The following is a 20,825-nucleotide window of genomic DNA, read 5'->3' as shown; positions in this document are numbered from 1 at the left end:
CAAGAGGAATCACAGCTCTGACACGACTTTATTTCACATCAGATCTTGCTTTGATGTTCATAATGTATGGAAGTAACTGCATTTTTCCTTATTATGGGTAGAGGGCATTCTTGTTCCAATTTCCCAGGCTAATGCTATTTTCCTAATTACCATTTTGTTTTAAAGGAAAACCCTTTGCCTGCTGGTGAGTCACAAGGTCTGGTCACTAGTTTCTGCAGGGACACCTGTCCCCTGCTTCAGTTCCTTAGTGACCCGAGTCGAGGCCATCCAAGTAAAAGTACGGACACTGAATTGCAGAGGGAGCGGCACAGCATGGAGCTGTGTGAGGCAGAAATGAGGGTCGTGGCATGGGGAAGGGGCTGCAAAATATCTAGAAATACTAGAACCACTGAATGGTTTGGGTTGCAAAGGACCATAAAGATTATCTAATCCCAACCCACCTGCCATGGGCCCCTGCCCATGGGGCACACCTTCCACTAGACCAGGTTGCTCAAAGCCCCATCCAGCCTGGCCTGGAACACTTTCAGGGATGGGGCATGCACAGCTTCTCTGAGAAACCTGTGCCAGCGCCTCCCACCCTTACAACAGGGAATTCCTTCTTTACATCTAATCCAAACCTGCCCTCTTTCACTTTAAAACCATTCCCCCTTGTCTTAAGTAAGAATGGTTGTCTTAAGCAAGAATGGTTGTGTTTACGTTGCTGCACGGACATACTCTGAAATACGAAACCAAAAACAGTAATGCTCCGGAGTGAAAACACTGAAGTTCTGCTATTGGGAAGCTGAAGCGGGAGGGAGTGTGGGCGTGGCATAAGGGAGCTGTGCTTCCTTCCTTCCTTTTAACACCGGCGGTGCTAACCGAGGCCGACGTGGTCGGAAGGTTGTGGGTGGATTACAACCCATTTAGGATCCTTGCGAAGCAAAAAGAACCTTTATTAAAACCAGAACGGTGGAAAGAACGAGGCGCCGGGACGCGCCCCTCAGGGCCGCTCCTCCCCGGCGCCGGGCGGGCGTCACTGCGGGGGCGGGGCCGCGCCGGGCGCTTCCTGGCCCCGCCCCGGCCCGCGAGCGGCGCGTGCGCGCTGCCGGGGGCACCCGAGGGCGAAGGGGCTCGGCCATGGCGGCCTCCATGATCTGCAGCCGGGTGGCGGCCGGGCTGAGGGGCAGCGGCTTCCGCGCCTCGCTGGGCTCCACCGCGGGGAAGGTAGCGGCCGCTCGGGGGCGGGGGTGGGCTGGGCCGGGGCTGAAGCGGGGTCGGGCCGGCTGGGGTTGCGGAGCTCCGGCGAGAGCAGCGTCCGTCTCGGCGCGCTCCCGCCGCCCTCCTGCTCTGCCCTGCCCTGCGGCCGGGCTGGCAGCCCGGCGCTCACCTTTGGTGTACGGCTCCCCGCAGCCGCTGTTCTTGCTTGTGGCAAGTCTTCCCTGCGTGGCTCCTTTTCAGCGCCCCCGTCCCCTGTCTTGCTTGGAAATCCCCGTGTTTCCATCTCCGCCGTCACCTTGCTGCTAGGAGGGGTCGGGCTGTGCCAGTTCAACTCTTCTCTCAGCCTCCCCTCCCCCCAGCCTCTGCTCTTGGCTCCTCTGGATGCCATTCGGGGGTGCGGGCTTGTTTTTGGCTGCAGCACCCGTGGGAAGCGGTGACACGAAGGAGCTCGGCAGGCTGCGGTGTGTGACACGGTGTGTGACACGGTGTGTGACGCCGCTGCCGCCTTCTCCTCCTGCCGCGTCTGGGGAAGGTCGCCCTGAGCGCCCCTCTCGAGTTACACGCAGCCTCCCGGGCCGCCTCTCCGCTGGGGTCGTGCCAAGGAGAGGACGTCCTGCTCGGAGAAGGAACCCTCGGGAGGCTTCCTAGGCCCTGTCGCTTCGCTGGCTTGGAATGCTCTAGTAAAGCTCATGTGTCGTCTGCTTGTTTCCTTTATTTGAAGTGAAATAGAGACTAAAAAATCTAGCTTGTTAGAAACTTCCTAGTTCAGGCTGGTTTTGTGCCAGTGATGCATACTAAAAAAATAAAAATAAAAGCAAAGGTTTGTTTTGTATATAAGTTTGTAATTGTTTTACCTTGAGTCTTTTAGTGATCATCCATATTCATGGATTAGCTGAATTCAGTAGGTTTCTTGCTTTGTTTGTGTATAAAATTAAGATCTCATTTGTATATAGTGAAATACAAAAAATGCAACAAGTGTTTTTTTGCATTTGTTTTGTTGATTTTTGTGTTACAGTCCTTGTCAGTGCTAGTAGTTTCACCGGCTCTTTCCCCCTACACAATAAAACCTCACAAAATCAAATACCAGACCTGATATGAATGACTAATGTGGAAGGGTAGGATTAAATGTTCAAGTGTTTGCCCTGGAACACCAAAATATACTTGTTTAGTATGTAGACTGGTTTTTAAACCTAAACAAAGAGGGTAGTCTTTCACAACAGTCACATTCTTCTTTTTGTTTTCTTTTTTTTTCTTTTTATTCTTTTCCTTCAGGTACTTGCTGGAGGTCCTGGAATACTCAACAATCATGGGTTTCAATTGCAGCAACAGCAACAGAGGAGGCTATCACTGCATGAATACCTGAGCATGGGACTGTTGAAGGAGGCTGGCATTGCTGTTCCACATGGAGTGGTTGCCAATACGCCAGATGAAGCTTACAAAATAGCAAAAGAAATAGGTATAATATTAAAGAGAACATATACTAATAGGCATGGGTTTGATACAAGGTGTACCTACCTTTTCTGTCTTTCTTGGTAAGATGTTGCTGAGAGTTCTGAATATACCTTCCCTTTAGGAGAGCCTTCCCTGTGAAGCAACCTTCTTGTTAAGGAGGAGTAGGTCAGATATAAATTTTATTAGCTTAGACTAATATAACTACTTAAACCTCTTTGAGATGAGTAATAGACTCTACTTTGTGCAAATCTTGGATTTCTTTTTACTTTCAGCAAGTTAGAGGAAGTCTTGTGTGAAGAGTTTCAGTGGAGAGGTGACAAGATCTCATGTAGAACAGAAGATGCAAACCGTACTTCTCTTTAGGCTACAAGAAAAGAGTAAAATCCTATTCCTTTGTGAGTGTGCTTTTCTGGCAGAATGCAGCTACTTCACACAGGAGGGGAGGACTTTGATGGCTTTTAGTTGTGTGCTAAATTCCTGGCTTGTTGATGAAAAAGTATCCAGTCTCATTTGCTGGGTGCTTAAATACTTAATTTAGAATTGAGCTTTAATTTTGGACTTGACTTTGCCTATTAATCTGCCACTTTAATTACAATCTGTCCTCATAAAATGTTGTTTAATTTGGATTTAATATGGAAGTCAGCTTCTATTGTGTCAGACATTAGAAGATAGGGATTTTTTTGGTTGATTGATTTGTTTGTTGGGGGGTTTTCTTAGTATAAAGTCTGGGATTTTTTTTTCCTCACTGGAAAAACATGTTAGGCTTGTCACAAAATTTTACAGAAGGACATTGGTTGTCATATTCCTTTCTCCTATGCAAATGCTCAAATCTCTATTCACCTCCAAAGGGATACATTCATAGTGATTCCTGAGGTTATAGGTTTCCTTGGATTCATTTCAGTTTCATATGGAGATTTAGTGTGAGAAATGAGATCTGAAAAAACTGGTAATTTTTCTTCTAGAGCGAGTTATGCTGCTTTGTAATGTAGAAAAGAATTGAAAGGCTGCTTTTCCTTCAGGCATGATATCCCAGAAATTCAGGTATTGTCAGATACCTTCTTTATCTTGTTCCTGTTGTTAGAGAGTGAGCGATACAAAATTATAGTAATTTCATTAATATGAAAGGAAGTTGCTGAAATACTTCTGAGCATAATTTAAACTTCAAAACCTTACCTTCTGTTAAGGATGAGTTTATAGCAGGATCAAAATTTCCCAAATCAGGCATACCCCTTTTCTCTACTTTAATGTTTGCACAGATATTGCTGGAGGAAAAGGAGAGCATCTTTGTCTGTGGCTCTTTAATCAGCAGCCTGGAAACTCGTAGGTCAGGATACCTTTGTTTTGTTCCTGCTCAGAGAGGGCTCCCCCAGCAGTGTGGGTGTGGATCTGGCTGCTGCTTTATAGCTCTGTGTTGTCCCTGTGACATCATAGGCATGCCTGTTATCTGAGTGTGGGACTCTGGGCAACTTCTTGGGGATTAAAAGAATGAAGTTGTGAAGTGTGTGAGTTGGCATCCCTTTAGTACAGGAATTCAGGGCTTCTGGTTGTCAGCCAAATATTTATTGGAGTTGGTGTGTAGTCGATGCTGTGACTTTCTTTGGTACTTGAGATGAGGAAGGGAAAACTTCCTGAAAGGAGAAGACGCACTGAAGGAGCTTGAGGTTTTGAGGCATTGTTCAAACAAGTCCAGAATTCATTCTGAGTGGTAACATTATTCTTTGCTCCAGTGTTTTGGATTTGTTTCTTGTTGTAGGCATTCAGCTGCTAGCTTTCATTTAGTACTTAAAAAAAAAAAATCAACAAAACACAAACCAAACTGTATCAGAATGAAAACATTTTTTGGTCCACCACTTTTTTTAGTCCACCCATGCATTGTGTTGATTTTTGTTGTGTGGAAGTAGTTGCCAGTAGATAGGATGTTTTTTTCTTTTTATATGCTAAACTGTTTAATCAAATGTTTATCTAGACCACTACAAAGACAGTTGGTAATACTCTTTGCTCTATTTCCCTAGTGCTGATCCACATATTCCTGGTAAATTTACACAGAGCAGATTTTTGACTAAAGGTTGAGTTTGGCATTGGATTTCTTCCCTTTTGCAAATACGTCACTTAGAAATGGGTAAATTTTTATCCCAATGTGTAGCAAATGAGAACTTCTCGTTAGCAGAGATTATCATAGGTTAGTTGTGGCTGCAGCTAAATCAGTGTTACATAATCACTCACATTTTGAAAAACAAAGGAGCTGAGTAAGCTCTGTTCCACAGCTTTGATAAGAGACTTGGTTGCCTTGAAGTTTATGGTTTGCTCTTAGCCATGTGTGCATTCTAGCTAGCACTGTGACCAGTTCTGACTGAGAAGCTGATATGTGTGTGTTATCAAGAACATGACTAATGGACCTAAAGACTGTTTAGTGAGCAGATGCTTGATCAGTGTGATGGCAGGTAGCTCAGCAGAACACACTATTTGAAATAAACATTGCTGTCTGTTAAGAGACACTTCCATGGGTGCAATGTATTGTTGTAACTCAAGTTTTGATGCGTCCTGATTCCTTTCCTTTTAATAGTTTTTTAATAGCATGTATTTCGATTCATGATGATTTGAGAAGTAAGACTTTGTAAGACATTAATATCTTGAAGCCACTTTTGTGTGCTGTTGATTTTGTTGGGTTTTCAGGTAATGAATCCCACAGCTTTTTGTGCATGCTAGACTGCTAAATTTTTGTAAAATATAAAGCTGTATAAAATAGGAGGTGTTGAGAGAGTGAGTGCAAAACATTTCACCTTTCTACATCAGAGTTCTTGAAAGGAGCCTGAAAGGTCCTGGAATTGAGTCTGCTACTTTTGCTGTTGCAGTTTGAGGTCCAATGCAGCTCCATGTCCTTGTTGTTTATAAAGAATGTTCTGTTTTGGTGTACTTTCTACAGAATAGCTCCAGTAATTGCTTTGGCTGTATTCCTGCTGACAGTTACGTGATTAATACATGATTTTTTTCAGACCTTCAAGATTTTTTCAGTGTTACTTACATCTTTTAAGTACTTATCAGTGTTATTTATTTTTCCATCTGTTGCTTAAACATGCAACTTGTATCTGTTAAAAAATCTTTGAAAAGTAATGTGTGAACCTGGGTAGATTTAAAAATAGAATTTTTGATCCCAGGCTTGATTTAGTCAGAAATCAAGGCTTAGTACAATGTGTGCAATTATTTTCTAGCAAGTACTAGAAAAGTACTAGCTTTTTCTTTATTAGCTCATGAAAAAACATATTCCAGGCACTGTGGCAAAAAGCTGAGATGGTTTTCTCCTTAGTGTCTGCCACACTCATCTTGGCTGTCTGATTTAAGTTTTTGGGGTCTTCTAGTCTATGTCATAGTGAACACTCATGTTTGTCATACTTTTATATATGGTATTTTTTTGGTTGCCATTATCAGTTTTTCTTGTTGGTCAATTTTCTGTCTATGTTCCTGATGTCTTTCAGGCTGTGTGAAATTCCAGTGTGTTTATTCAGTTGCTCTAGGATATAGATGACGATCTGAGGTGGCAAACTTAAGCAGAAATTCCCCAGATGTTAAAAAAGTCATGCAATTATGTTCCTACTTACCTGGTCAAAATCTCTAGATAAACAGCAGTTGTAGTTTGGAAACCAAACATTTACTTACATTCTGGCAGATGTTATTTTTTTGGCATCTGAATCTTACATTTTGCTTCAGCCTTTGCTTTCTTCTGTAGCACTTCACTCCTTTGAAGTTAAAATATCAAAACATATTGTTGATGATAATTCACTAATTAAAATAGACTTGAATAACCAGCACATTCAAATTTTGACCTCTGTATTTTAATTGCTCGACTTAAGCTGTTGACAAAACCAAACTTGTCTTGTGAGCTGGTAATGAATTTGATGCAGTTGATTAATGTTAGGAAGTATTTGTGTAGAGGATATTTTGTAATAGCAAAACATCTTGTTCAGTCTCCTGATTGGTGTGGTCCTTTCAGTGGAAGGATGATGATTCCTGGCACATAATTATTTCAATAATTTTACTTTTGATGTGCATGCAAGGAGCATTCTAATACCCAAAAGTTTCAAATGCTGAGAAAACATGATTTTGAAGTTAAAATTCACAGTGACTATACTTACTAATGAAATGCAGTGTACTCTGAAGAGATTCTCTGTTGACAGAATTTGGGTCAGAATTTTATTTATGTTGACACTCTTGTTGTTAGTTACAAACCCATCTTTTCCTAATACCAGTAAATACTTAAATTTAGGTTTTGTTTAAATTTAGGTTTTTTGTATCTGCGCAACATGAAAAAATTAGCTTGTGTTATAAATGGAGGGTTACTTTTTCTGGTGCAAGAACTTAGAGGTACAGACTGAAGCAAAAGTTACAGGTCTCTGTCTCTCCCAAGATAAGTTTGTTGTTGAATAGTAGTTGAGAACTTGAGTGACACTTGAGTTACTAACCTGTCATGCTCTTTATTGTTATCTGTCTTGTCAGAGTAGATTAGGTGTGCATGGTTGTTCTGAAGGTGTCTGTAGTATGTGGAAAGCAGTACCTCTGCTACAGATTGGGCAGAGAAGTGGCAATTAATGTGATTTGACAAAAGTCAGAATGAAAACTTGTAAAGCAGAACATTTTAATCAGGCCTGTGTGCTGTAATCATTGGACTTTCCATGTGCACAGGAAACTGCAGAGATACAGTGGAACAACGACCCTTCTTGCCTCTTAATAAACTTATTAGAAGATTGTATTTTACATGGATATCTTTCCTATTGCCTGCATGCATTGATCTTTCTCCCAGTTTGAAAGCTTAAATTATAGAATCAGAAATTATTCCTTCCAAAAAAATAGGTATTACTATTGATAGAAGTGAAGATAGTTTTGTTTGCTGACTGTGTAACTCTTTCACTGTCTAGTTAATAACTGATTGTTGAAGGTGATAACTGTAGTGTTAGTAAATGTATGGATTTTTGTTGTCCTGAACAGATGAATGCTAAATCAGTGTTCTGATTTCAGACACCTGTTCTCACTGGTATCTATTCTTAATTTTTTAAGCATTTCCTATTTTTTTCAGGCTGTTGTACTTATATGTGCTTTTAGGGCTGACTGCCATTAACATGGAAATGTGATGCTTACCAAATGCTTGTGCAGAGGTTCATGCATTGGCCTTTAGCTTGCTTGCCCACATGAGCTGTACTGGTGTTCCAGTGCCCTGTGTTAAGGCTTTACAATTTGTTACTGCTGCTGAAAGCTTAAGTCCTGCTCTCTGAATTTCCTGTGTGTGTGTGCCTGTCACATGGTGCACAAGTCTGCAGGAGCACTGTCTGTCTGCTGGATGAGCTTTTGCCTTCAGGGAATCGCTGTTCTGATGTGCTTCAAGGCATGATAGCACAAGTGCTTCTGCTGGCACCAGAAGCGAGGCTGGAGTGAAAAGCTGAGGGCTGGAGGCAGGATGGCACTTCTGTGGTGGTGTGTTTGCTGGGTTATCTGCTCCAGGGCAGAAACTGCAATTTTTCATGGAAACACAAGCCTAGCAGTATTTCAAAGCCACGTAAGCAAAAAAAAACAAGGGCACAACTATTGATACTGAGTAGAAAACTATGGTAGCTGCTGGTTTCCAGATTTTTTCCTTGGGTTACTGTGTATCAGCAGTTCTTTGCAGTGTCAGATTGTGTGACAGTGCTGCTGCTGGAACACTGCAGATGAGGTGTGTGACCAAGCACTTCCTCTTGTTTTAGAGTAATTTTCAATAGGAGCTGTGGGAAAAATGTTTATTGAACAGTGAACTTTCTGCATGATGGGTTATGGTTTTCTTGGGATGTACTGTCTTAAGTTTGTTTCAGGTACATCTGTCCAGCTTAATTGCTTGTAGACAGAGCTGCTCAAATAAACCTTGAACTTGTTTATGCAATCAAGCAGCTAGTTTACAGTGCTAGAGGAAAACAATTTACAGATCATTAGTAATCTGCTCATTTAATGACTCAGTTGTTGCATAAGGATCAGTCCAATGATGTTACAGCCAAAACTGATTGTGAAAAATTAAACGTTGTTTTTCTCACATTCTTTTGGATATCTGTATGTTGACAGAATACTATAATGCACCACAGTAAGAACATTTTTAAGAAAATATCTTCCAGGATCAGGGTAGTGGTGCATATAGCCCACGACTCTGCCTAAGAACAAAAGAACATTGCCCTATTTAGGGCAATTCTTAGCCTCCCTATTTTCTGCAGTCCATTACTCCTCATGTCCTCTCAGCATTCATATTTTTTTAAACTACTTTTCTTTGCTTTTTAGTCTCTCAATGACAGTTCAGAGTATCCCAGCTGATTTTTGTTATATTCTCATGCTTTACTTTTTGAACTCAAATACCCAGTTTCCCCTCCTAGAAGAATATTTTGTAAAGGATTTTTAAACAGTTAAAGCCAACTAAAGGGCTTACTTTGCCTACTCTTGGAAGAATAATGGGTTTGTTTAGGTCTCTGACTTCTGCAAAGCACTCAAGCTTATGCCTTAGTGCTGTGCTGGGTGAAAGCCAGAGTGCACCTGGCAAGCTGACTTGGGTGAGTGCTGTAGTTACATATCACTGCTGGGAAGGGAATGGTTTACAGATACAGGGTATTTGTAATTATTTGAGGAAAACCTTGCATATGGTGTGTCACAGATTCAGTTCCATCTTGTTAATAATCTGTGAGGTGCTAACTATTTCTTACTGGGTGCTTAATCATATGTGACTCTAGCATGTATTAAAGATGATCAGAACACCAGCATTTCTGAGTACTAACTCACCTAAGTTCGCTCACAGAACAGCCTAAATCTGCAAATTGTGGATTATTTGAGATTTTTGGAACTATCTGTGTGAATTGCAATGTAGTTTTCGATTCACATTGGTGTTTTGAATGGTGGGCATGGAGAAAGGGGGATAAAATTAAAGCAGCCTTTGTTATTTTACCTGAAGCAATTTGTTTTATGGTCATAGATGACACTTTTTGTGTTTTCTTTTGTTCTAGGTTCAAAGGATATTGTGATAAAAGCACAGGTCTTAGCTGGTGGTAGAGGAAAAGGAACATTTGAAGGTGGCCTCAAAGGAGGAGTGAAAATAGTTTTTTCGTAAGTTCTTTCTAAATTATCCAAGTGGAAAAACTTCAAGGCTTCACATTATGGATTAAACCTATTGCTTTCTTTAAAACCAGGGTTTTAATTATTAACCTTAAAATAACAAAAATTAGATAAGACTTTTTTAATGCTACTTCTGTTTTTGCAGCAGTTTCTTTGTCACATTCTGAGCTTCTTTTATTCTAGTCCAGAAGAGGCAAAAGCTGTCTCCTCCCAAATGATTGGAAAGAAATTGTTTACCAAGCAGACAGGAGAGAAGGGCAGGATATGCAATCAAGTATTTGTCTGTGAACGCAGATATCCCAGGAGAGAATACTATTTTGCAATAACAATGGAAAGGTCTTTTCAAGTGAGTAATATTAGAAATAGAAGTAAGCTAATTAACTTGTTACAGCTGAATTAAAAAAAATCAACAGAACTGTTTACTGTTCACTTGCTTTCGAAAATCAGAAGTATACAAGCTAAATTTTGTTTTCCAGTGTATCTGACTATATGATTGACTTTCTTTTTAAATGCTGTAAAGATGTAATGCTACAATTTGAATTTACAGAATAATAAATGAGTGTTGGTAGCCCCAGCTAAAGTTCGGAGTTACATGGCCAAAGGGGAGATGGGTAGAATAAGGGGGTAATTTTCATTTTGGTTTTAATTTGCATTTGCCTACTGGATTATGCAATTTAGTTTAAAACCACAGCTATATGGGTGCATGTGCATTTACACCTTATTTTTAAGTGTCAGAAACAAGATAAGTGACAGTGTTGTGGAAGAGCAAATGGTCCTGCATAAATCCCACATCCTTTTTCTCTGGTGTGTGAAGGTTCCCGGAGGTGCACTGGTATTTCTCTTGATTTTGAGAGTGCTAGTAGCTTTCTTATACTAATGCTTTCCAGGAAATGGGTAAGAAGATTTGGGCCTAGAGGTCTGTCTTCATATCTTTAAGGAAAATGAAAGCCAGTTTTTTCTGGGTGTATGGGCTGTATGAGTGGGTATGTAGTTTTTTAGGCTACAATTCAAGTGTGCTGAAGTATGCTGAAATATGTCAGTGTTTTCTGACAGACAAGTGTTCTATTTGGAGCATAGAACATGAATTGGTAAGTAACTTTAATGAAGCCAGGACTTGGAACAGATCTTGGAGCTTGATTTGCTGAAGCTTAGAAAAACTGAGTTTTGTCTGTTCAGATGCTTAAAGTTTGCAGAGGCACTGGTTTTGGTAATTAGGGGATATTTAAATATGAATGAAATAATTTTCTGTGGAGGAATGAGAAAACTGGTCTTACTCTAATTTTTTTTTTTTTATAGCCGTATTAGGAATTAAGTATCTGTTCCTTTATCTTCCTCTGTAGTGTTCTTTTTGATAGGAGAGTATCAGTTGTGTTGAATTATGTGACTTGGGCACTTCCATTGAGATGTGTGCTGGAATAGAGCAAGGGACATTCAACTGTTACCATATGCACCACAAGGTGGCATTAAAATGCTGTAAATGAACAGACTTCAGACTCCTAAATTTGTGTAAGCAATAAGCAACGATACTTATGGAAATAAAATTTACTGTAACTGATTGTAGCAAATTAGATAAAGAAGGGAAACATATTTTCGTGGCTTGTTCTTGGTCTTGTATAAAAGATAAGTTATAAAAGAGAAGTCTTACTAGCATATATTGATCATACTGTGTGGGTTGTTGCTTTTTGATAGGGATGTGCTTGGTTTTTACTGCTGACTTTATAAGTCATGTTTTTAGATGTGTTTGTGATTACTGTAACTTGTATAGGATACTTAGGATGAGGAAATGCCTTTCAAAAGAATGAAGTGTGAAGGTTGAATAGCACACAGTGTTTATTCCTGATGTTGTTGTAAACCTCTTCCTTTAAGGAGGGGAAAAATGATTAAAATAGCCAGCTGAAACTGGCACTTTATGACTTGGTTATTTGCCAGCAGGGGTTTGTGTTTTAAGTAAAACTATTCACTTTGGTCAGTTCTATGGAATGATGAGTTATTTTATGATCAGTTTGTAGCTTACTGACAGTTCAAGATAAGAATATCCAAAATGTTCATTGAGCTGAATTTTGCTGTTAGATGCAGGATAATTTGCAAGCTGTGTATTTACATTTGGAAGGATGGTAATGGGAGGGGAGTGGTGTGGTTATTAAACATGTTCTCTGAACCAGGGTCACATTTTCTAGAATTAATTGTCAACAGTTATAAGGCTGTTTAATCTTTGAGTCTGCTGATAGGAGATGTTGCTTTAGTACACCCATGGCCATAATCCATGCATGGGTGGTGATAAGGGAAGGTTGGTTGAAGGGATCGAGGTGTGTCTTTACTGTGAACTGGAGGAGAGAGTTTTAGGTTCCATGTAGTGAGTCCCTCATGTTTTTGCTGAGATTTGGCTTTTTTTTAAATAAACTCAGCTGCAAATGCTGTCAATTCTGTTTTCTTAATTGCTTTTATTAATGAATAATTGAGTGCTGTTTTGTTTTGCAATGGCTTACTTTCAGTGAAGGCTTTAGTTACTGAGCACTGTGTTCCTAGTGAGCAGGTATGGTTGGCAGTAATTTATCACTAGGTTCTGCAGCCCTCCATTTGTCCTTGGAGTTGGAGCATGGCAGAATGAAAAAATGAGTGCCTGACATTCGATCTGTCTTTATGGAGTGAGTGGAGAAGGTGGAGGTGAGACGGTAGTTACACTTCTCTGGTGACACCTAAAAGATAAAATGTATATGATTATGAAGTTGAATCTTTCTATCAAAATTTAAAAATAATATGTCAGTGTAAATTGTTTTGCTGCTGCTTTACAGAGGAAATTTTTCTTTATTAAAAGAAAGTGGACCTGACATACACTTGAACATTTGGAAAATATTATTAAAAGATATTATATGGAGGTATTGAGGAGATACACTAAATTTTTCAACAAAAAAGGTTTTATTGCTGTGAAGTATCTTATGGGAAGAAGTAAGTTTTGATTGTGTGCTATCAAATTACTTATGCATTTTTTTTCCCTTTTTATTCTAGGGTCCTGTGCTGATAGGCAGTTCTCAGGGTGGTGTTAATATTGAAGATGTTGCTGCAGAGAATCCTGAGGCGATAATTAAGGAACCCATCGATATAGTAGAAGGCATAAAAAAGGAACAAGCTGTTAGGGTAATTGTTAATGTGGGAAAGTACACATTAGTGAGGATGGGAAAGTTGCTTCTAATTTTTGTAAAGGGTGTGTGCATTCAACCTGCTGAGTTGTCTTAAATCCTTGTTTGAAGCCCATTTGAATGAGATATTTAAGTATTTTCAGGTGAATCAGTGTAAATCCAACTGCATGGCGGTACATTATCTAGCTTTTGTACAGCTGTGCAAAGGCATAGCATGATACATTTTTATTAGCTCTTTTTTAGGATAAGTGTAGTGTTCTGTATTGAAAACAATCTCTTCAAACCAAAGAGTGAGTTTGGTTTTTTCCCCCCAGTGGACATGGCGGGTTCTACATTTACAAATTCCAGTGACATTGAAATAATAGCTAAACTGAGACACCCTAACATGAGTTAATAATAACCATTCTTTTACTTTCAGCTTGCCCAGAAAATGGGATTTCCTCCTAATCTGGTGGATGAAGCAGCTGAAAATATGATCAAATTATATAATCTCTTTCTGAAATATGATGCTACCATGATAGAAATAAATCCTATGGTGGAAGATGCATCAGGAGTTGGTAATATTTCTTATTCATACTCTTCATGTAATACCTTGACATTTTTGTAAATCTGCGTTGCTTCACACTGATAAAAATTCAGCTGTATACAGCAAGAGGAGTTAGTTAACATGGTATGTTGAAAATAAAGCAGATAAATTTGAGAATCTAAATATTGTAGGAATCTGCTCTTAATTGCTAAGTATGCTCTTAAGTGTAAGTAACTTCCTTTTTTAATTTTTTAATAAAGAGCACATCTACCCAGGATAAGGTATTCCTGGAAATCAGATCTTTACAAAATTCATAAATTGAAACTTGAACCACCACATGGATCCAAAATTGGTACTGTGATGTTAACCAGAATAGTAGCAACTATGAGAAATCTCCTGCCTTTGTGGCATTAGAATAACTGATGTGTGATGTATGGAAAGATTGTAGGGGTTTAAGTAATATCTTGATATTTATGAGGCTTTTAGTATATCCAGTTGCAGAATAGTTATTTAATGTTAAATCACAGCCAATTCCATTCTACAAAAAATAAACCTGTAGAGAATATTTGTGCTTGAACTCAGATTCAACAGTTTGAAATTTAAATATGAATATAGCTCTTTCATCAAAGTGTGTTATTACTGTCACTGGGGTGGTTTTTTGTGTGTTTTTTTTTTTTAATAATGCTTAAGTGATCAGTATAGAGCAGTCTTTTCCATCTGTTTCTCATGCCTTGTTATTTTTATATAATTTTCACTGAGGGATAGAAGTGAAGTGATACAGTGTTATTTCTGATGTAAAGAATACTGTACGTTTTCTGTTTGCTAAATCTTAAGTAAATTTGCTTCTGTGTGTTTTTTCCTAGCATTTTCTCTTCCAGCTCAGGCAATCTTTCATTTTGTTTCTGTGTGATTATTGTCATGCACACATTATATATGTTTATTCTAAAAGCTAAAACTAAGATGGATGAAAAAAAACTCAAATCAGAGACCTTCTTTAAGGATTAGTTTTATGCTAAATACTTGTGGTACACTCCCCCCATTCTTTTCCAGGCTGCAGAGTGATCAGAGAAAAAATAATTTGCTCAGATTTATCAAACAGCTTGTTGTAAGCTTTTTAGTGTCTAGAATGTCTCAAGAAATAGTTATCTTCCCATTTTGTGCATAACTGATTATATGGGGAAACAGGAGAGAATCTTATATTTATTGATAGTGGTACATGTGTCTTTGTAGCAAAACTTTGTGTTTGGACTGCACGACTTAGCTGCCAGGTTTAACTTAATATACTTCAACACATTCATGTAGCACTTGAATTGTTGCTATAATATTAAATGATGGTAAGTAATGGTGGATTTTTTCCCTTTCAGTGTTGTGTATGGATGCAAAGATAAACTTTGACAGCAATTCAGCCTATCGTCAGAAGAAGATCTTTGATATGCAGGATTGGACACAGGAAGACCAAAGAGACAAGGATGCTGCAAAAGCAGATCTCAACTATATTGGGTTGGATGGAAACATAGGCTGCTTAGGTATGTACTATTTAATGAATTTTAAATGACCTAATGGATTCATAAACTGAATTCCTAAATGTTATCTTTATTCTTGTGTAGTCAATGGTGCTGGTTTAGCTATGGCCACAATGGATATAATTAAACTTCACGGCGGAACTCCAGCAAACTTCCTTGATGTTGGTGGTGGTGCTACAGCGCAGCAAGTGACAGAAGCCTTTAAGCTTATTACCTCTGATAAAAAGGTGAGGGAAGAGTTGGCATATCAAGGTCCTACACAGTGGTAAAACAGGCTATGATTTGGAAGACAATGCTTAGTGCACTGTTTTATAAGCACAGAACTAGAAAGAGAGAAGATGGAAATCTTAACTTCATCCTGGTGCAGATGAAGAAGGCTTAATAATCTATGGATTTCTTTTTACCTTTTTAAATAGTAGGAGTTTTGGCTGGGTACTGAGTAGACATTTTTGTGTCTTCTGGTTGAAGTTACAGCTGTATTTGAATCTTTCCAGAAATCTTGGAGTCAGAAACTCTCACTGTCAGCTGTTTAAACAGAGAGCAGTATTCAGTTGGTTTTCCAGTTTTGTTTTTCTTTTGGACCAGTTTTGCAGCTGGGTCTGTGTTTTATGTAGAGTTGTAGAGATGAATATTTGCTGTGCTGTGCACAAACACGTTTCTAAGGTACTGATTATATGTAATGTAAGATAAAATAACTTTCTAAGGGGCTTGGAAGGGCTTTAATGTTTATCCTATTAGAAATTTATCAGAAGTGCTTGAATATTATTAAAATAATACATTGGTTGAAGCTGGAGGAAGAGCTTTTCCACAAACATAGTGTGAAGGATGGATTGATGGTCTGTCTATATGAGATGCTTATCCCAGGGGAACTTGGCAGTTTGGGGCTTTTTAAAAGTAAAGAAAACTATTTTAAAAGGGCTAACCACAAAAGGTGGGAATGACTTGCAAGATCTTGCAAGACTTTTGCACCACAATTTTATGTACCACTTGCTCATCTTTGGAAAGGGCCAGAAACAAACAGTGAGTGATATTTCAGAGGAGCTTAGTCTCTTTCTTATTGGGAAGACTTATTATCAAATGCAGGGTCTGTAACACGCTCCAAGAGTGCTACAGAATAATTTAATCATTTAGATTGGAAAAGACATTTAAAATTGAGTCCAACCATAAATCTAACACTGCCCAGTCCTGCACTTAAACCATGGCTCTAAGCACCACATCTACAAGTCTTAAATACCTTCAGGGTTGGTGACTCAGACACTTCCTTGGCAGCCTGTGCCAATGATTAACAACCTTTGTGTGGAAGAAATTTTTCCCAATATCCAATCTAAAACTCCCCTGGTGCAACTTGAAACCATTTCCTCTTATCTGACTGCTTGTTACTTTGGAGGAGGGAGAACCTCACCTTGCTACATCCTTTCAGGCAGTTGTAAGGAGTAGTAAGGTCCCGCTTGAGCCTCCTTTTCTCCAGGCTAAACACCTCAGCTCCATCAGCCCATCCTCATTAGCATTTCTTCACATTTTTCCAGAAAATTGAGGGAACAATGAGGGACACAGTCACAGAGCACCTGAATTACAGAGAGGAGAGGAGAGAAGAGAAGAAACAAGGAAGAATCTGAGGGTTGCTGATTTGGGAAGAGTTTTTGCAATGCAAATTCTCTGCTGATGTGTGGACAGAGGATGTCCAAAGAGACTTCTTAAGACAGCTTTTCCTTTCTGCTTTCTTTCAGTTGCTCACTATTTTATCAAAAAGCAATGGCTATAGCTGGGATTCCTGTTGCTGAAACTCAAAGAGCAGTGCAGCCCACTGGTGTCACAGATGGCACTCAGGGTTCAGTTCAGGGCTCGTTTGGAACAGCCTTCTGAGGTGCCAGTCTGAGTTGCCCATTAGTAGGAGGAGGAAGAACAGCATGACACAGATGAGCTAGTCTAAGTGCAAGATCATGGGAACCAAGTTACTGCTCAGGAGCCAGTTGCACAGGAATGTTTTGTCTTGTTGAGTTTGTTTTGTCACCTAAGGCTGTCTCCCCATTTCGATTCCTGCTTTGTTTCATCTTTCATCTCTGACCATGGTTCTTTTTACCTGTCCTTTCTACCACTTGAGTTCCCTTAATTGTTGGCTTAATTCTCCTGAATAAAATGTATTTCAATAGCTTATCTCTAAGCATGCTGGCTTTTAGGTAAACTGTGTAAACAGGGTCTTGTGTATAAGTTTTTAAAATTTCCTGTTTTCAGTATGTGGAGTTACTGGTGTGGGGGTACCTCTGATGGAGTACTGTTAGCAATGGAAAGATTAATAGTTGACAAATAGAGTTTTCTGAAGTAACTGTTCTGTTACATGTGACTCTACAGAGCTGTACTTTGGTTGCTGATGTTCTGTAGAACAGAAATGTTCTGTCTCTTGTAGAGTCCCTTGAATTATCCTTAGACTGAAGGCTGTGTGCTGCTTTCATCTGATGTGTCTCTGACCATTTTAAATGTGAATATTGTCATTGATTCTGTAGGTACTGGCTATTCTGGTAAATATTTTTGGTGGCATTATGAGATGTGATGTCATAGCACAAGGCATCGTTACGGCAGTAAAGGATTTGGAGCTGAAAGTTCCTATTGTGGTACGGTTGCAAGGTGAGTGTGCTTCATATATATTTAAATATATTTCTCTCTAATTGAAAGGTGTCATTGAGCTTATATACTGTATAGCAAGCTGCCTGTGAGTTGAAGTCAATGGAGAAATAAAGCAAACCTTTGAATTCAGATGGTGAAGATTGGAAGGTTAATAAAAAGAGACTTCCTGCTTTTTAACTACTAATGTTGTTTTCTAGAATTATTCACTAACTTCTGGAACAGCCTTCCTAGAAATATGAGACTAGTAGGTAGTAGTAGTAATAATCTCCTGTTCAATAAGAGTGGCATTTTGTCTGTTTCTGAAGGTACACGAGTTGATGATGCCAAAGCTTTAATAACAGCTAGTGGCCTCAAAATCCTCGCGTGCGATGACTTGGATGAAGCTGCAAAAATGGTAAGATAACTGGTTATGAATATTCTTTTCAGAACATAGCATCTGTTGCAGAGTACTGAAAAGTCAAAATTCCATTCAATCAACTACAGATAGCTTAGGATGAATCCCAGTGCCAGTTGCTACCAGTGCCTGAAGCAAATATTTTACGAGTTACTAAGTGCATAATTTGTCAGGGGGGCAAAGATGTAGTCAGAAGCTGTTTAACCCCACAAACCAAAACCAAATCAGTGATCAGGTCAGCCATTCCCCTTGGTGGGGGAATGACTGAGAGCTTAGCTTTATTAATTGGGGGAAAATACTCTAAATTGAGGTGGCTGAAAAATGCAGTGTAACACTTCTTTTTATCAACCACTGTAATTCATGATTACAGCGTGCATGATTAAAAACATAATTGATCATGATGTGGCCTCATAAGATAATTAGATATTCAGATGTTCAGATGCACTGATTTGTGTGTGTGTTTCTTTACTTTGTTTGTGGAGAAGAAAGTTGTACTAGAAATGTACAGCAAAAAAATTAGAAGATACCTGGTGGATTTTGTGTCATGGGGAAACTTAGTAATTTTTTTCCCAAAGAACCACTTAATCTGTTATAACATTTCATTTGAAGCAGAAAATAGTTCAGAGAAATTTAGAGTTGTTATACAGGAGAAGATAAGGCTCCTTAAGGTATCAAAATAAGATCCAGAAGTGCTTGCAACAAAAACTCAGAGGAGAAATAGCTTCTAGATATATAGAATTTCTTGTGAGCTGCCACCTCAACACTTCAAGTAACAAAGTGGCACATAAAATTTATAACTTAGCATTTTTTTATAAATGAGAAGAAGACTTTTTTAACTCTGAGATCTTTTCTAGAAGTCTTGATTATGTTTAAATTAGAAGTGATTAAGAAGTACTAAGCTAAATAGTAATCCCACCCCTAACTCCCTCTGATATCTTACTGATGATTCCCTGGTATTATTTTGTTTAAAAAGATTGATCCCCTCAGTCAAGTTAGGATTGTTTTGAAATTTGGTTTTTCTTTTCTGTTTTTCAGGTGGTGAAGCTGTCTGAAATAGTAAGCTTAGCAAAACAAGCTCATGTGGATGTTAAATTTCAGTTGCCAATCTGATCTGGGAAATGTCATGCCAGTGTCTAACATGTTCTCTGAAATACTGTGTTCTGTGGGAAATTCTTAATTTTTCTTTTGTGTGGAGGTTTTGATTGACAGGCGCACAAACTGAAGCATCTGATCTTTAATGTTAACATTCAGAATGGTCAGAATTCTTGTAAAAGTGTGTATTGCTGATATTTAGTCTCTCTTAGCTGTTATTCTCAAGCCTCCAGCTTCTGCTGCAGAATGTCACTTGCAATATACTGCGTTGTCCAAAGTAAAGCTTCTGGTTGAAAAAATAATTATTCTGAATAAATTTTGAAGTTACTTTACTTGTAAATTTGTATTAGCCTTGTTTAAAAGTAAATATGGCTGGATTATCTAGTTGTCCATGTGGAAAAATGTATTGAAACGGTATTTTATGTTGGAGACATTTGTACTTAGCAGTATAATGGACATGAGCAAACCAATCATTATTTATGAACAGATGCATTTGAACTTGATCAGAAATATTTTTAGAAGTCCTCATTGAAGTGGCTGGTAACTCTTCTGGACAACGTGTTAAATCACTACAAAATATACTGTAGCACTTATATTTTCAGAGTTTCTGGTCCTCACAAAAAAGCATTGTGTAGTTTTGTATACAAACAAGCATTTACCAAGCTTCAAGGAGACAGGATAAATAGAGAATTAAAATGTCTATTGTACATCGCTAATAAAATTGTACATTAATAAAATATCTCCCAAAACTTTTACTCTCTTTCTTTTATATGTTGCCATTTTGATTAATTGCATATAGCCAGGGATTAAGCCATTGTTTAAGACAAACTAAAACCTTTTTAGGAGTAAAGTTGTAGTGCCACATTTGTTAATTGTTTTCCTCCCTGAAGTACACTGTGTGATTAAACCCACATGAAAAGCGTGGACAGATATCATGCATTAAACCCATGTTGAAAAGCTTGGACAGATATCATGCATGTAATATCTTGCTAAAATATAACTCATCTCTGCACAAATAAATATGCAGGATTTTGTTGCTTCTTGGGGAACTACTGCTTCTACTAATGAATAACCATTCATTTTTGTCACTTTACTTTCACATTACACTGAACTTGGATGATGGTCCATTTACTGTTTAGTTTCCAAATGAGCACTCACTTTTTGTTTGTATTTTGTAGGCTTCTTTGTTTGAAATGTTATTTTCTTGGCTAATGATAGTGTAGTTTTATCTGGAAATAATGAAGCTACGTCTGTGGTGGGAATTCAGAATGGGAAATCATACTGTTATGAGCTAAGGACTTAAAAGGATTATATGAAATGTGGGAAAATCAATTGTGTGGTATTATGAAGAAGTGGGGTATTAAATGAAAAAACTTTATACTAGCATGGTGTATTTCAGTAGTCTTTTTGGCAGTAGTAAAGAAAATCAGCAGAAGTTAAACTCTCTCCAAATTTAAACTGGATTATTTTTGATCCTAACTGTTCTCTCACTGAATATTGTGTGTTGTTGATCCAGCATGCTAAATTTGGCTTGTGGATGTGCTTGGAGTTGCTTTTATTCAGTAGCCTTGAATTGAATTGCAGAGATGACTGTAATTCAAATTGTAGTTTGAATACGTCTGTTAAGCATTGAATAATTTAGAGAATATAATTAATTTTTAGCATGTGTGTTTGCTTCTAGCTTTTTTTTCTATTTACTTTGAAATCTTTGTGAGCTGCTTATTTTAAATGGAAATGATCTTGTCACACAAATCTGTAGTGGAATGGAG

General features: G+C 38.5%; 1 protein-coding gene across 1 annotated transcript; it reads left to right on the top strand.

The window, feature by feature from the left end:
* Positions 1-1,051: 1,051 nt before the first annotated feature.
* On the top strand, positions 1,052-19,805 carry SUCLA2 (succinate-CoA ligase ADP-forming subunit beta). The gene is made up of 11 exons (XM_064714800.1): positions 1,052-1,203; positions 2,470-2,653; positions 9,654-9,753; positions 9,946-10,108; positions 12,769-12,897; positions 13,318-13,456; positions 14,790-14,951; positions 15,033-15,175; positions 17,450-17,570; positions 17,876-17,964; positions 19,000-19,805. Exons 1-11 carry the CDS (start codon positions 1,117-1,119, stop codon positions 19,072-19,074), a joined length of 1,392 nt encoding a protein of 463 aa, XP_064570870.1. The 5' UTR covers positions 1,052-1,116; the 3' UTR covers positions 19,075-19,805.
* Positions 19,806-20,825: the final 1,020 nt, after the last annotated feature.

The sequence above is a fragment of the Zonotrichia leucophrys genome, chromosome 1, assembly GCF_028769735.1.
Source record: "Zonotrichia leucophrys gambelii isolate GWCS_2022_RI chromosome 1, RI_Zleu_2.0, whole genome shotgun sequence".
Classification (NCBI taxonomy): domain Eukaryota; kingdom Metazoa; phylum Chordata; class Aves; order Passeriformes; family Passerellidae; genus Zonotrichia; species Zonotrichia leucophrys.
This window is presented reverse-complemented; position numbering and strand designations above follow the sequence as displayed.